At 37.4% G+C, this 13,434-nt stretch overlaps 1 protein-coding gene across 1 annotated transcript in view; it reads left to right on the top strand.

The window, feature by feature from the left end:
- The first annotated feature begins 1,676 nt into the window (after window positions 1-1,676).
- ZNF804B (zinc finger protein 804B) overlaps window positions 1,677-13,434 on the top strand; it is a 580,773-nt gene continuing 569,015 nt past the window's right edge. The window contains exon 1 of the mRNA XM_068972343.1: window positions 1,677-1,784. Coding sequence (XP_068828444.1) covers window positions 1,677-1,784 — 108 coding nt within the window. The remainder of the gene's footprint in view (window positions 1,785-13,434) is intronic.

Genomic DNA, 13,434 nt, shown 5'->3' on the forward strand with positions numbered 1-13,434 from the left:
AGAATAGAATTTTAATTTCCTGCTTTCTTTTTTTCTTTTTTACCGGTTTTTGTCATTTGTAAGAGGTCTTCAATGTTATCCATGATGCAGATGGGGATTATGTTAGAAGAGGAGAAAACGGGGGAGAGGCCTGGGTACATTCGCCTTAATCTTGCGATTAATTCCAGTGCTAAGGCAAAAGAGGGGAAAGGGATGACCTTTCCTTTTCGCCCAACACAGATCTGAAGAGGATGAGAGAGATCATCCAGGAAGATGAGCTAGCGAGTGGGGGGAGAGGGCGTACTGATACCTGACTCTGCAAGAGCCTCCTTCTTCCAGAGCTCATTTCGGCAGGAGTCTTTAATTCTCAGTGCAACTTCCTCCCTGGTGACTTTATTTGCCCTAAACGATACAACGTCCATTAAAAAACAAAAAACAAACAAACAAAAAAAACCTTAAGGGTGATTGTTCAAGCTTGTGAAGAAACAAACGTTCTATAAAGAGCAAAAATATCTGCCTCTTTAAGGAAACAAGAAAGACTTGTACGTGCATGTTTATAACTCTGAAGGCAAATAAATGGAGACACATGTATGTGCGTTTCGTTTCTATTCCTTATACAAGTTTTCTATCTCAAACTTACTTCCTCTTCCATCCACTACCTACTATAGCGGCTCTAATCTGTTCGCCCTATTGGGGGCTGCACAGCACATCCCTACAGCCGAGTGGGGAGCTGTTGCTTTGGCCAGCGCAGCTGTCAGCCGGAGCGCGGAAGAAATGCTGAAGGCGAGCAGGCAGGGAGAGTAAAGAAATGCTCTCCTGCCGCTCAACTCCTCCACCGTGCACAACCACCCCCCGCCCGGCAGGACCCCGCCCCCAATATAACACAAAGTTGGCCCAGAGACACAGGGCTGAGAGGGACAGGGGTTCAGGGCTGCTGATGGCGGGATGATGCAGCGGCGCCTCCCGCCCCCGGGAGAGCCTCCTGACGCCGCCGCAGCTGTCACCGCCACGCAGAACCACTGGCGAGCCCCTCGCCTCCCAGGCGGCTCCTAGCCGTCGCGTTGACAGCCCCCACTCACAAGTCTCCGCGTTCCCAACTCCCAGTTCTCAACCCGGCCCGCCCGTCCCTCCCTGCCCCCTTCTCGCCACTGCAGCGGGGGCAGCGATCTGGCGCTCCGAGGACTCCCCGCCACTCTCCGCGAAGGCTGCCGCTGCTGCTGATTCGCGGCACCGCAGACACAGCCCGGCCGCGGACGCCCGGGCCAGCCCGTGGGGACCCGCGCCTGAGCATCCCCTGAGCGCGCACAGAGTGCGAAGGTAGGGGCGGGAGGGAAAAGGAGGAGGAGTTGCTGGTCACCTAGCGGATCCAGGAAGTTGTCCTTAAAAAATATACATCGTCGATCGGCGGTTGAGCAGCCACCTGGCCAGAGCAGCATGTGGACTGGCTCGCCGGGTCCCCTAAGTGCTCTGTGGCTGCCGCTGCCGCCACCACCGCCGTCAGAGCAGCTGCTGCTGACAGCAGGAGCCCCGCGCGGGGCAAGGAGCCGGGACGCGCGGCCGCAGCGTCCCCTGCTTACTGCTGGCCGCTTCATCTCGGGAGGTGGCAATCACTGTTGCTGCTGAGAAACCAGCCCGCATTTCCGAGGCTGGTCGCCTGGTGAGGAGTTGAGACTCTACACCTCCCGCCCGGAACCCACATGGCTTGTTACCTGGTCATCAGTTCGAGACATCTCAGCAATGGGCACTACCGGGGCATTAAAGGAGTCTTCAGAGGGCCCCTCTGCAAGAATGGATCTCCCTCTCCGGTAACCTGCACACACGCGCGCGCAGACACACACGTACCACCATCAGAATTAATACAAATAGAAAGAAATGCTGTCCTGGCACAATGAGGGGGAGATGGGTATCTACCTTGCTCATAAGTGTATTGTGTCTGTTTATGCAATTTGTTGAGAGACTTGCACATGAGGCGTGTGGGTTTACATGTGTATTTTCAACACAATCATTGGTATCTATAGTGTTTAGGATGCAACTATTTACCGAATTCAGTAAAGTGCGGGCTTGTGAAAGTAGCTTTTGAGTGCTGTGTCAAGTTATGAATCTGCTGATTTGGGCAGTATAGAAAGTTTGAGTGGCACTTTATAGCCATGCTTTGTGAAGTCATCAGTTGGGATTAGTTTAATCATGCTGTACTTACTTTATAAGACAATAAACTCTTTAAAGATTTTTGCATCAGAGTTCTAGCCAAAGGAAAAGTGTTGGATGCCCATATGGTGAAATATAATGTTTCACTATGGCAGGTACTTTAAGAAAAGCCAGAGTTCTTTGTGAAAATATAAATTAGTTTTTTTGTACTATGTATAGATGGATTGATATGCAAATTTGAGTGACTGCTACTTAACTTAGTAAACTATTCAATTTAGTTTACTATTTGTTTTAGTATTTTTTGTTTTTAATCAGAATTATGGCTTTAATCTAAATCTATGGCTTTAGTTCATTCTTAGTACATACTATAGATGAATTTTTTAAGGATTCAAATGTTTTTCCAAAAAAGTCATGATTTACTTTTTAAAGTTTTGAATTATTAGTAAGAGATTAAGGGTCTAAACTTGAAGAACATTTTTTTCCAGTTTAATGTGAAAAACCAGTACCTTAATGTATAGTATAAAGAGGGAAAACTGAATTTGTCTCAATTTTATTTTTTGGTGCTTTCCATTGGTTTTTAATTCCTCATTAGCATGAATTATTCAAAAACTGCAATATATTATAAAAACCTGTGATTAAAGACTATGTGTGATTTGCATGAGAAATCTGAAATCAGAAAGTGCAGGTACCAGAGATATCACTAGGACTCCTGATTGTGACAAACTATTTCCTCACATGCTTTCATGCACTGTAAAAAGTAGGTCATTGCAATCCCCCTGCAACTGTTTAGCACTGAGTCAAAAGTGTAAGATGGAATATACTGTTCATATTGGCATTTACAATTAAGTCATAGAGTTAGAAGGGTCTTGGAGAGTTTTAGTTGAATAAAGCCCATATTCAGTGTTTCTGAGCAGTTGGTCTGAATCCTTCCTGTTTTGAAGGATTCTCAGGACTAGAGTTTCTGCAGTCTCAGCAAACCACCTTATTATTTAACAACCCATGGTATCAGAATCTTCCTTAGAGCAGACTTAAATCCTTCAAACTTTTCTTTAAGCTCATTTCATCTAGAAAACCTAGAATGTTCCATCTTCCTCACAGGTATTATTTTTTTCCACCCTTTGATAAGCTCTGTGGCTGTCTTCCCAAACTCTCTGATTGTAGGAATCCATAGTGCTTTAGGTGTATGTCCCTTAATCACTCAATGAATAAAGGGAGAATTACTTCATAGTTCTTACATTGTTTAGTTCTATTTAATTTGGTTAGAATATGGAAGTGTTAATCTTCCAAAATGTGAAAGGTTTGCAAAGAAAATTTCTGTTATATGGTCAAAAAGAGTCCTTCCTCTCCCCGTACTCCCCATCCCACTATGCTCATTCATTTCCTAGGAGCCTGAACATATGAATGTGGACATATGAATGTGGATGTAAGAAAATAGCCCATAATCCACATGGCCCTCCTGGCTGACCAGAGCTCATGTCTACAGGATGCTATTATTATTTATTACTGGGCTGGTTTTCACTAAAATACTGATTTGTTTACTTTTACCTAGGTGTCACATTTTGACTCACTGGACTGTTCTCTCCAATGTTTACAGTTTACATGTTTGACTATACTTAAATTACATTTGCGTCATTTAAAAATATCTGAATTAAACTGTGTATTTCCTAAACCTGATATATTTTGTCTTCTTTTGCATTTTACTATGGAATTTGAATGATTATTTCAAGGTTTGAAAAGTTTCTCACATGAGATGAGCAGTACGTGAAAAGTGATATTTATTCACTCTCTGTCACTGGCAGGTTGTTGAGACAAGTCAGATTTTCCTTCACTTTGCATAACATTTAGTCTTTATCCTTAAATTAAAATAGGTCACTATCTTCTGGACCCTAGACCCTTGAGAACTTAAGTAACAGTTTCCTGGTCCAGATGAGTTTATATATGCCTTCTTCATGAATGAGTTGTGAAGCATAAAGGTGAAAACTGGTTATTTATCATTACTTTTTTTTCCAGTTACTTTCAGGTTAGCAGAAGCATATTGATTTTTTTCATCAGCATAAGTATTGAGTATTTATAAGTATTTATCATCAGCAGACTCACAGATCTATGGTATATAATTATTTATTTTTCATAGCTACTCTGAAGGTATGTTTTTCAAATTTAATGCCCAGAATGGTCTCAAATTGACCTCTGAGTCAATAATTTAGTTATTTCTACTCACTGAAACTCAGCTCATCTGGGACTATGGATTGGGGTATTTAACTCATTTTCACTTAGTTCTACAGTAATTTAAATATTGGTTCTTATTTCTTAATCTGACTGTCTTTCTAATTGTAATCCATGTTTTTCTGTTTTAGTAGAGCTGTTTGAAAGTAGCACATAACAGAATCATTGAATAAGATTATTTTATAACTTTGTTTAGAGTGGAGAATACCCACAATTCCTTTTTGATGTAATGAGTTTCTTTCTTTGATAGTTCTGATATAAATATACCTGGGTAGTATGAATTTAACATTTCAATGTCTTATAATTATTCAGTTATATATTTAAAGTAGTTGTATAATTTGTCATGTTAAAATGACATGTCTGTAGAATCTGAACACATGATGTATTAAATTGATAGTAAACAGGGGATGCTTATATTTATATACATTTTTATTTGAAAGAATTTCATTTAGAAAACATTGAATCATTAAATGGAACTCTTGTAATAAATACTTAATGGGATACTTGAGAAATAAATAAAGCATTTTACCCCTAAACAGTTTTCACAGATCAGTAAACTAAAAATCCTAGAGTGAAATTCAGTTCCTATCATCAAAGTGAAAACATTAAAATGTCTTATCTGTTGCATCTCTCTTCTTTTTGGTGACTTGGCATGAAGAAATAGCTTATTGCTTTTTATCCTAATTAAGATGTGAATAATTGATTTGAGATAGTTTATGTTACTTTAAATACAGGAGATTAGAGAAAAAAATGACAGAGCATCACATAGTGCTTATTGGTAAAAGCCTCCAATTTTAGAAAATATTATAACTACCACATTTTAGTATATTTATCTCCCACCATATTCCAAATATATAATAAGATTGAATGATGACTTTAAAAATCACAGATGCACACACACACACACACGTGTCCGTGCATGCCTGCATATATTTATGCATAAATATACTGATATATGGGCTTCACAGTTGGCGCTAGCTCTAAAGAACCTGCCTGCCAATGTAGGAGACAAGAGACACAGTTTTACACCTGTGTCAGTACGATCCCTTGGAGGAGGGCGTGGCAACCCACTCCAGTATTCTTGCCTGGAGAATCCCCATCCCCATGGACAGAGGAGCCTGGAGGGCTACAGTCCATAGGGTCACACAGAGTCGGACATGAATGAAGCAACTTAGCACACGTGCATACAGATACACACTTGTTACCAGTGCTCAAGTACAGGAAGCTACCTATATATTATAACCTCTACTGTCAGAACTGTTAAAAGGTAAACTTTCTTACAACTCTGGAACTTGAAAGTTCTTCTACCACTATGTTTGAATTCAAATAAGTAATATCCTCTACGTGGTGTCAAAAATATTTGAATATATTCTTAGCTATCTTAAGTAATGTAAAATATGATATCAAATTTAAGAGTTGTGATAGTTTATTATAGTTTATTTAATCTGTGTGTGAACAATAGTATGACTGTCATTCAGTTTATCTAGTGATTAAATGTTAACAATAATCATAGTTTTATCTGTGGTACATGATCAGCTTATTATCATTCTTTGCAAGCTTAGATAAAATGATACTTCTTCAAAAGTACTTATTCCTGGGAACTGTATAGACACCCAGGATTATCTGTTGTCTTCCCCTGAAACATTTGATGTGAAGAAAATTCTTGGGATTTTCATCTCAGCAACATATCAGGATCCTTGGACGATGATATTGTTTAATTCTTATCTTGTTTTGTTTAGTGATCTTATTCTAAGTTATACGACTGACTGCATTACCTAATTGAAAGAGGTGATATATAAACAAATGAGCACTTTAAATGGACTAAAAATTTCTATAAAGTTCTCTTTAAAAAATTATCAATGCATATGTGTAAATGAATGAAGTTCTAGTACAGATTAATTACCTTGAGAATGCATTTATTCAGAGAAGCCCTTATGAGGAAATGAGTGCAATTACGACCTTGCTTTTTTTAATGACTATAATAATTGTATGTATTTCCATTATGTTTAATAAGTACATGGTTAAACATATCCAAAAATGTTCTCAAATTGTTGCATTTTTCATGTACGAAGAATAATTATGAAGATATGTTCTCCAATTGAGAAGTCACCTGCCTCTTCTTGAATTCATGAATACATATAGTACCTTTCATATTGAAACTTTCAGATTTTTTTTTAAGGAAGACACAGTTACATTTCTTACAGAGCATGTTTTCTTTGCTATGTCAAATATTGTACTAAGCAATCTCCTTTTCTCTCATAGCCTTTTCAATCCATTTCTTCTCTCCCCCAACTAAATGATTAGAGAAACTTGTAGTTGGCATTTGTGCTTTCCAGAATAACTCTCAACTTTCTAGGACTTAATTTATGTTTCTGTAACTTCAGAAAGTTTCTATGATAAGAAGCCAATGAGTATTTGAGTGCTATAACTTGTGGCTTTATTAGCTCATATTGCATTTATTTCACAATTATAATTTAATGGATCAGTTTCTTGATTTGTTTCTTTTAGATGAACAATTAATATAAACTATATTTTAGGTTTATTTCCCATATTTTGGAAACAGAATAAAACATATTTTCATTAGGTGGCGAAATGGGGATGTTATTTAACATAGAACTTAATCATTTGTACTTTTGTTAAAAAAAAGACTTAATCGTAACTATGAAATCTTTGTTGTGTAAGATTTCACTTAGAGATATAGTTTTCAGGTGTTAAATATTAATAGGGCTTGAGATGTCAATAAGATTAAAGCTGTACTGAGAGCAAAGATTGAGAAGAGTAATATGTATTTTGAATAACGTTATGAAGTGTGTTTCAGTATGAATTTGGTTTGTTAAACTACACAATGCTACAATAATTCTTTAGGATACACATACATATTGTGTAGAAAATAACTTGAATCAAAATTGAGATAAAAATGCTACTTTGCTTGAAAATATCTTTTGGTTTTAACAGAGTTTTCCAGGTAATTCTTATAAAATGACAAGCAGCAGTCTTGTAGATAGATCAGGCTTACTTAGTGAATAAGGTCTAGAGAGAGATATTAAATATTTGATATGCTCTCATAAAATGCAGAATTATGGTGATAATAGGAATATATCAGTCACCAAGTTCCAGAGTCTTTCTTGCATTGGAAATGCTTATTGGATATAAAAAGAAACTGTGGAAAGGTGAATTACATCATAAGTAGACAGCATTCTCATTTGTAACTAAGACATTATTAGCTTATTGAACCCAAGAATGCAAAGGAGTATTATATACTATTTAAAATGGAAAGGACTTTTAAAAGTATTCACTACTGATCTTGCTTTTTCTGAGATGTATCCCTAATAGCATACACTGAATTAAAAGTGAACACCGCTTTCATTTAAATTTGATACCAAAAATTTAAACATTACCTTCTAAAAAACAGATAATGTAATTTTTCTTGAGAGATTAAGAGAGCCGTATCATGATCTATATTCCCTTTCTTCTTGGACTGTTAGGAAACCTAAAGACCAATCTCTGGGTTCCCAGAGTGATGCTGACCTTCAAGGCAGCATGAGGTTCTCACTCCTACTTGCCTCCTATTCCTGGTCTAGCTTTTATTTTTCGTTTATTTTCTGTAACTCTCATTCTCTTACATTTATTGTTTTAATGTATAAAGTTTCTTTTAGATGACTTAAGTCTGTTGTGAAAGCAAGTCAGGCTATAAATAAATAATAAAATATAGACTATCCAACTATCAGGATGCTACTCAGGATTTTAGACTAGACAGCTTTGAATGTGATTCATGGATAGTACTCATTTTATTCATTGGTAGCAAGTATAATTAGAGCTGCCAATTTTTTGCTTTGACAATTGGCAAATTCCTTTTGGCAAGTTTGATTTCACTTTTCTGTGGGTGTAAGAAGCAGAATACAGTTTATTTTGAAAAGAGTACTGCCAATTAGCTTTTTTTCTAAACAGTCTTTTACCTCCCTGTTATTCTTCTTGCCATTGATCCTTATTCCTTTCATTAGCATGGTTACCAGTTTCTTCAACATCTTTTTTGGTTCATGACTAAATGTTGGCATATACTTCTTATTTCAGAGGCAGAGGTCTCTGCAAATTTTAAGAACCACCCCGTTCTGTCTGCTCCCCAACCCGAGCATGCATGTTCCTTCTCTATTCATCAATCACACATATTAATAATTTTCATCTCTAGCTGAAAATTTAGAGCCTCCCCCATATCTTCTTTCAGAACCCACATACCATTGCTATTCCCCTGCCCTTTTCCCCACAGTTATGTGCTATGCTGTGCTCAGTTACTCAGTTGTGTCCAACTCTTCGTGACCCCATGGACTGTAGCCTGCCAGCCTCCTCTGTCCAGGAGATTCTCCAGGCAGGAACACTGGCCGCTGCTGCTGCTGCTAAGTCGCTTCAGTTGTGTCTGACTCTGTGAGACCCCATAGACGGCAGTGCACCAGGCTCCCCTCTCCCTGGGATTCTCCAGGCAAGAACATTGGAGGGAATTGCCATTTCCTTCTCCAGTGCATGAAAGTGAAAAGTGAAAGTGAAGTCGCTCAGTCGTGTCCGACTCTTATTCCCTCCATGGACTGCAGCCTACCAGGCTCCTCTGTCCATGGGATTTTCCAGGCAAGAGCATTGGAGTGATTTGCCATTCCCTTCTCCAGAGGATCTTCCCAACCCAGGGATCGAACCCAAGTCTTCTGCATCTCCTGCATTGGCAGGCAGATTCTTTACCACTGAGCTATTTGGGAAGCCTTTCCCACTGTTACACAGCAGTTCATTTGTCTCATGTTACCTCCTCAATAGCAGAAGCATACTGTCAGTTTCCCCCTACATATGACATACTTTTCAGATCCCCATTTTGCTATGAATAATTTTATTCTGTAACATGTTCTTTGGCAAGCAAAGGTGATAGGCTTTTTCTCTTTGTGAATAATATGAATACCATTTTGTAAAGAGAAAGTAACTATTGAGTCCCTTATTGAATGATGGAGAGAATGGAGGTGGCTCCACTGAAATCTGACCCTTCTTGTTGATTTGCTTCACCTGAATATGAATTCAAGAGTCAAGAGGTGTCCATATTACTTACATTCATGTTATCCGAACATGTGCATAGTCCTTGGGTGGTATCTAAGAGTCTTCATGATCTAGCCCCTTTGGACATCTTCAGCTTTAACTCTCTTCTTCCGCCTAATCCTATGGTCCAGTCATACTGAACTACTCAAAATTCTTTACTATGACATGTGTTTATGGACCTTTTTGTCATTGCACATGCTATTCTGTTTGCTACAAATCCTCCTTTTTTTGCTACCATTTCTTGGGATATGTTTAAATTATTCTTTCAAACTGAAAGAGTTGTGTTCTCATGTGAATCTACACGAAGTCCCTTATCTCATGAATCAGGTGCTTCCCTTTCAGGCCACAGTCACATAATTGCTTGTAATCACTGTGTTTATTTGTCTCCATTTCTCCATGAGTTGTGAGATCCTTGAAGTCATGTTTGTCATTTTCTTTATATTGGTTTCAACAGAAAACAAAAGAATTCCAATTAAAATGTAATTGTTATATATATTCCCTTTGGTCCTTCTGGTAGCTCCAAGAAGAAAATATTTTCTTAGAGAATTGTTCTTCCCCAAGTTAGTTAGAATCTGTTAGAATGCAAACTGTTCTACTGGATTTTGTGGTCACTCTTTCCATAGTGATGCTTCTCACTTCAAATTCTACCAAGATGCTTTGGTCAATTGCCTCAAGTATAATATAGTACTTCCTATTATTCCAAATTGCAAAGTGCTTTATTCCATGTAACTGCTTCAGAACATCTTTTGTAAAGGCCACAAGAGGCTAAAGAATGGCTATATATAAATGGATGAAATTCATACCTGAATTAGTTGAGCCATATTTTTCATTGGCACATGTTTAATAGCTTCTGTGAAATGAATTAGGAAATTGACCGTTCCCTTCCCATTTAGAAGTGTGTAGTAAGAAGGAAAGATAGTTGTTTTCACACCATTTCTCTCTATCTTGTTCTCATTTTCTTTCTTTTGAAAAAGAGACAATCATTTCCTTGTCACTGGCCACTGTAGCCCTTGAGAAAGCACCATCCTGGAGCAGCTGCAAAACGGTTGTTGCATAATTGCCTGCCCTCTCCAATGGCTTAAACTTAGCAATCACACAGTTTCCAATAAGGTTTTGCTAGTACTGATAGTTTTTTTTTTTTTTTTTTTTTGTCTTGGGTAAGTCAGGATGTGGTCATTATCCTAAAAGAATCTTGGACTTTTTTCTAAATAATGAGTTTTAATTAAAATATCCAGCCATTTCAACTAGACATACAGAAAGATAGTAATACTCTCTGGAATGGAGAGAATCAGGCCTTTTGTATGGTCAGTTTTTTTTTTTTTTTTACAGTTGTTAACAAATATTTGACTTATTTGTCTTATTTAGAGGATATAAAAATTGGAATGAATTTTAACAAACTGGTTTAGCTTCCCACTATATACATTTTAAAATATCATTATGATAGCAGAATAATGACTCCTCAAAGATGCCCACATTATAATCCTTAAAACCTTTGGCTTTAACTTAACATAGCAAAAAAGACTGTACAGATGTGACTAAATTAAGGATGTTGAGAAAATTTTCCTGGATTATGCAGGTGAACTCAGTAGAATCACAAGGACCTTTATAAGAGGGAGGCAGAAGTGTCAGAGTCAGAGGGAGAGCTTTGAGTTGTTATGCTGTTGGCTTTGAAGATAGAGGAAAAGGCCACAAGTCAAGGAATGCATATGACTTCTTGAAGCAAGAAAGGTAAGGAGATAGATTCTCCTGTAAAGTCTCCAGAAAAAAAAATCACAGCCCTGCTAACACCTTGATTTTAGCCTAGTAAGACTTCTGACTTAATAGACTATAAGATAATAAATGTGTGATCTTTAAAGCCAGTAAGTTTGTGGTTATTTGTCAGAATAGCCATAGGAAATGAATACAACTACTCTTAACATGGGCACACATTTCCAGTGGTAGGGTGCCTCTGGTCACCAAAGTGACTGATCCTCTAGTGAGACTGTCTCCTTCTGCCCTCCCCCAATGTCTCTGCCTCCTATTTACTCAGTATTCCTCCTCAGTGTGCCCCTTGGAAACAAGAGGACAGATCTACTCTGTCTTCAGTATTATATCCTTTCAACTATTCAGAGACAGTTGGTGATTTTTCAGTACAGGACTGAAAAATTTGTGAGACCTAACCTTCTTCATGTATATTACTTGCATTATTTTCTTATTTATTAATTGAATTTTGTGCAACTCAAAATGTAATAGATGTTTTGAAGTATAATATGCTGATGTTTCTCTTTTAAATCATGTCTATTTTTTTAATAGTTCCCTTTCATACTGTATACATCCTTTATACAGAAGATAAACTTAAGGGCATGTTTTAGGGCCATTTTTCTTGGTTTGTTGAGTCTTTGATTTAGATATCTGCAAATTTCCTAGGTGATGAAACACACTGGCTTTAAATAAAAAGTAACGGGATGAGTCAAAATAACAATTATAATTTCATAAAATCTTCAACATTCCTATTCTAGCCATAGCAGTATCTAAATAGAAAGTTACTTTTTACATTTTGTATTAAATAATAACATAATATATAAATTGTCACAAATTGTAAATGTATAGCTTTTTAATACCCTAGATGTGGATCTATTACAATTTCCTGGAAGCACCAGGTGTGCCTCTTATCAAGCATCACCCAAACCAAAGGCGACTATTGTCCTAATTGCAGATCATAAACCACCTTATTTTAAAAAAAATGATATTAGAAAGAGTTATAGTAAGAAATTCATATCCTTGCAGTTCAGCTGACAACAAAGTCCTCTTTTTGGGTAGGTATAGGTAACTAGACAATGTTTCTGCTGCTTACTATCCTACTTCACTTTGACAGACACAGCTAACTTGTTAACTATTTGAAATGAACAAGAGAATACTGATCTGGTAAGAATGAATGGATTCGTGCTACAACACAGATCGTATCCAGGGTGACATCTGTGATATTTCATTATCTTTCCTTTAATGGTACATGTTGAAATTCAAAGATCTGACCATCATGCAGATTTCGATATCTTTGGTTAGGAACGGCTCTGTTGAATTCTCATTATTCGAGGACATGTGAATTATGTATTGAGTGGTGAGTTAGTAAATGATTAAAGGAAAGAAACCTCTATCTTGGACTTCTCATAAAAAAATGAAATTTATGTGCAAATGATATGTAAACTTTATTACAAAGTTGTTATAATCTCACACACATGCATAAGGATAAAATACAAGCCTGTGTTGCTATGGAAACAGGATTATTGCCAAGAATATTATAGATAAAACGCAAACAATGCTCATATTAATCAACCCTAAATTAAATGAATTTAAATATGTTTAAAGAACTGATCATGTATTTTCAATAAAATGCTCAGCTTCCAGTATCCATATGCTACATGCTGTGAGTTCAAGAGCTCTGCATGATATTGCTGGAGCAACCTTTAGTGGCGATCACTGATGATTTGTTTTCTTATCATTATAGAAGGAAGATTTGTGAAATTGTGTTATAAAGGAAAAGTAATAAACTGCAATAAATTTTCTTTCTGTGTTCCTACCAATAGTAAGTCACTTTGCTGTAAACTTTTTAATAATCATACTCAGTTACATCCTCTGTGATCATCAGGATAGACTCCACCCCTGAAAATTATAGAGAATCAGTTTTCTACAAGAAATAGAACAGGTGAGAAAGCATGCATGCATGTGTGCTCAATCGTTAAGTCGCGTTCAACTCTGCAACCTCATGGACTGTAGCCAACCAGGCTCCTCTGTCCATGGGCTTTTCCAAGCAAGAATGCTGGAATAGGTTGTCATTTCCTCCTTCAGGGGCTGTTCCTGACCCAGGGATCGAATCCATGTCTCCTGCATTAGCAGGGGGATTCTTTTACCACTGAGCCTCCTGGGAATCCCTGAGAAAGCATATCTGGAACAAAATTATAATTGGCATAAACATATTCATAGGGAGTATTATGTGAACTTATATAAGCATCACTGAATCTGAAGATCCTAGAATTAGATCCA

The sequence above is a fragment of the Capricornis sumatraensis genome, chromosome 5, assembly GCF_032405125.1.
Source record: "Capricornis sumatraensis isolate serow.1 chromosome 5, serow.2, whole genome shotgun sequence".
Classification (NCBI taxonomy): Eukaryota; Metazoa; Chordata; class Mammalia; order Artiodactyla; family Bovidae; genus Capricornis; species Capricornis sumatraensis.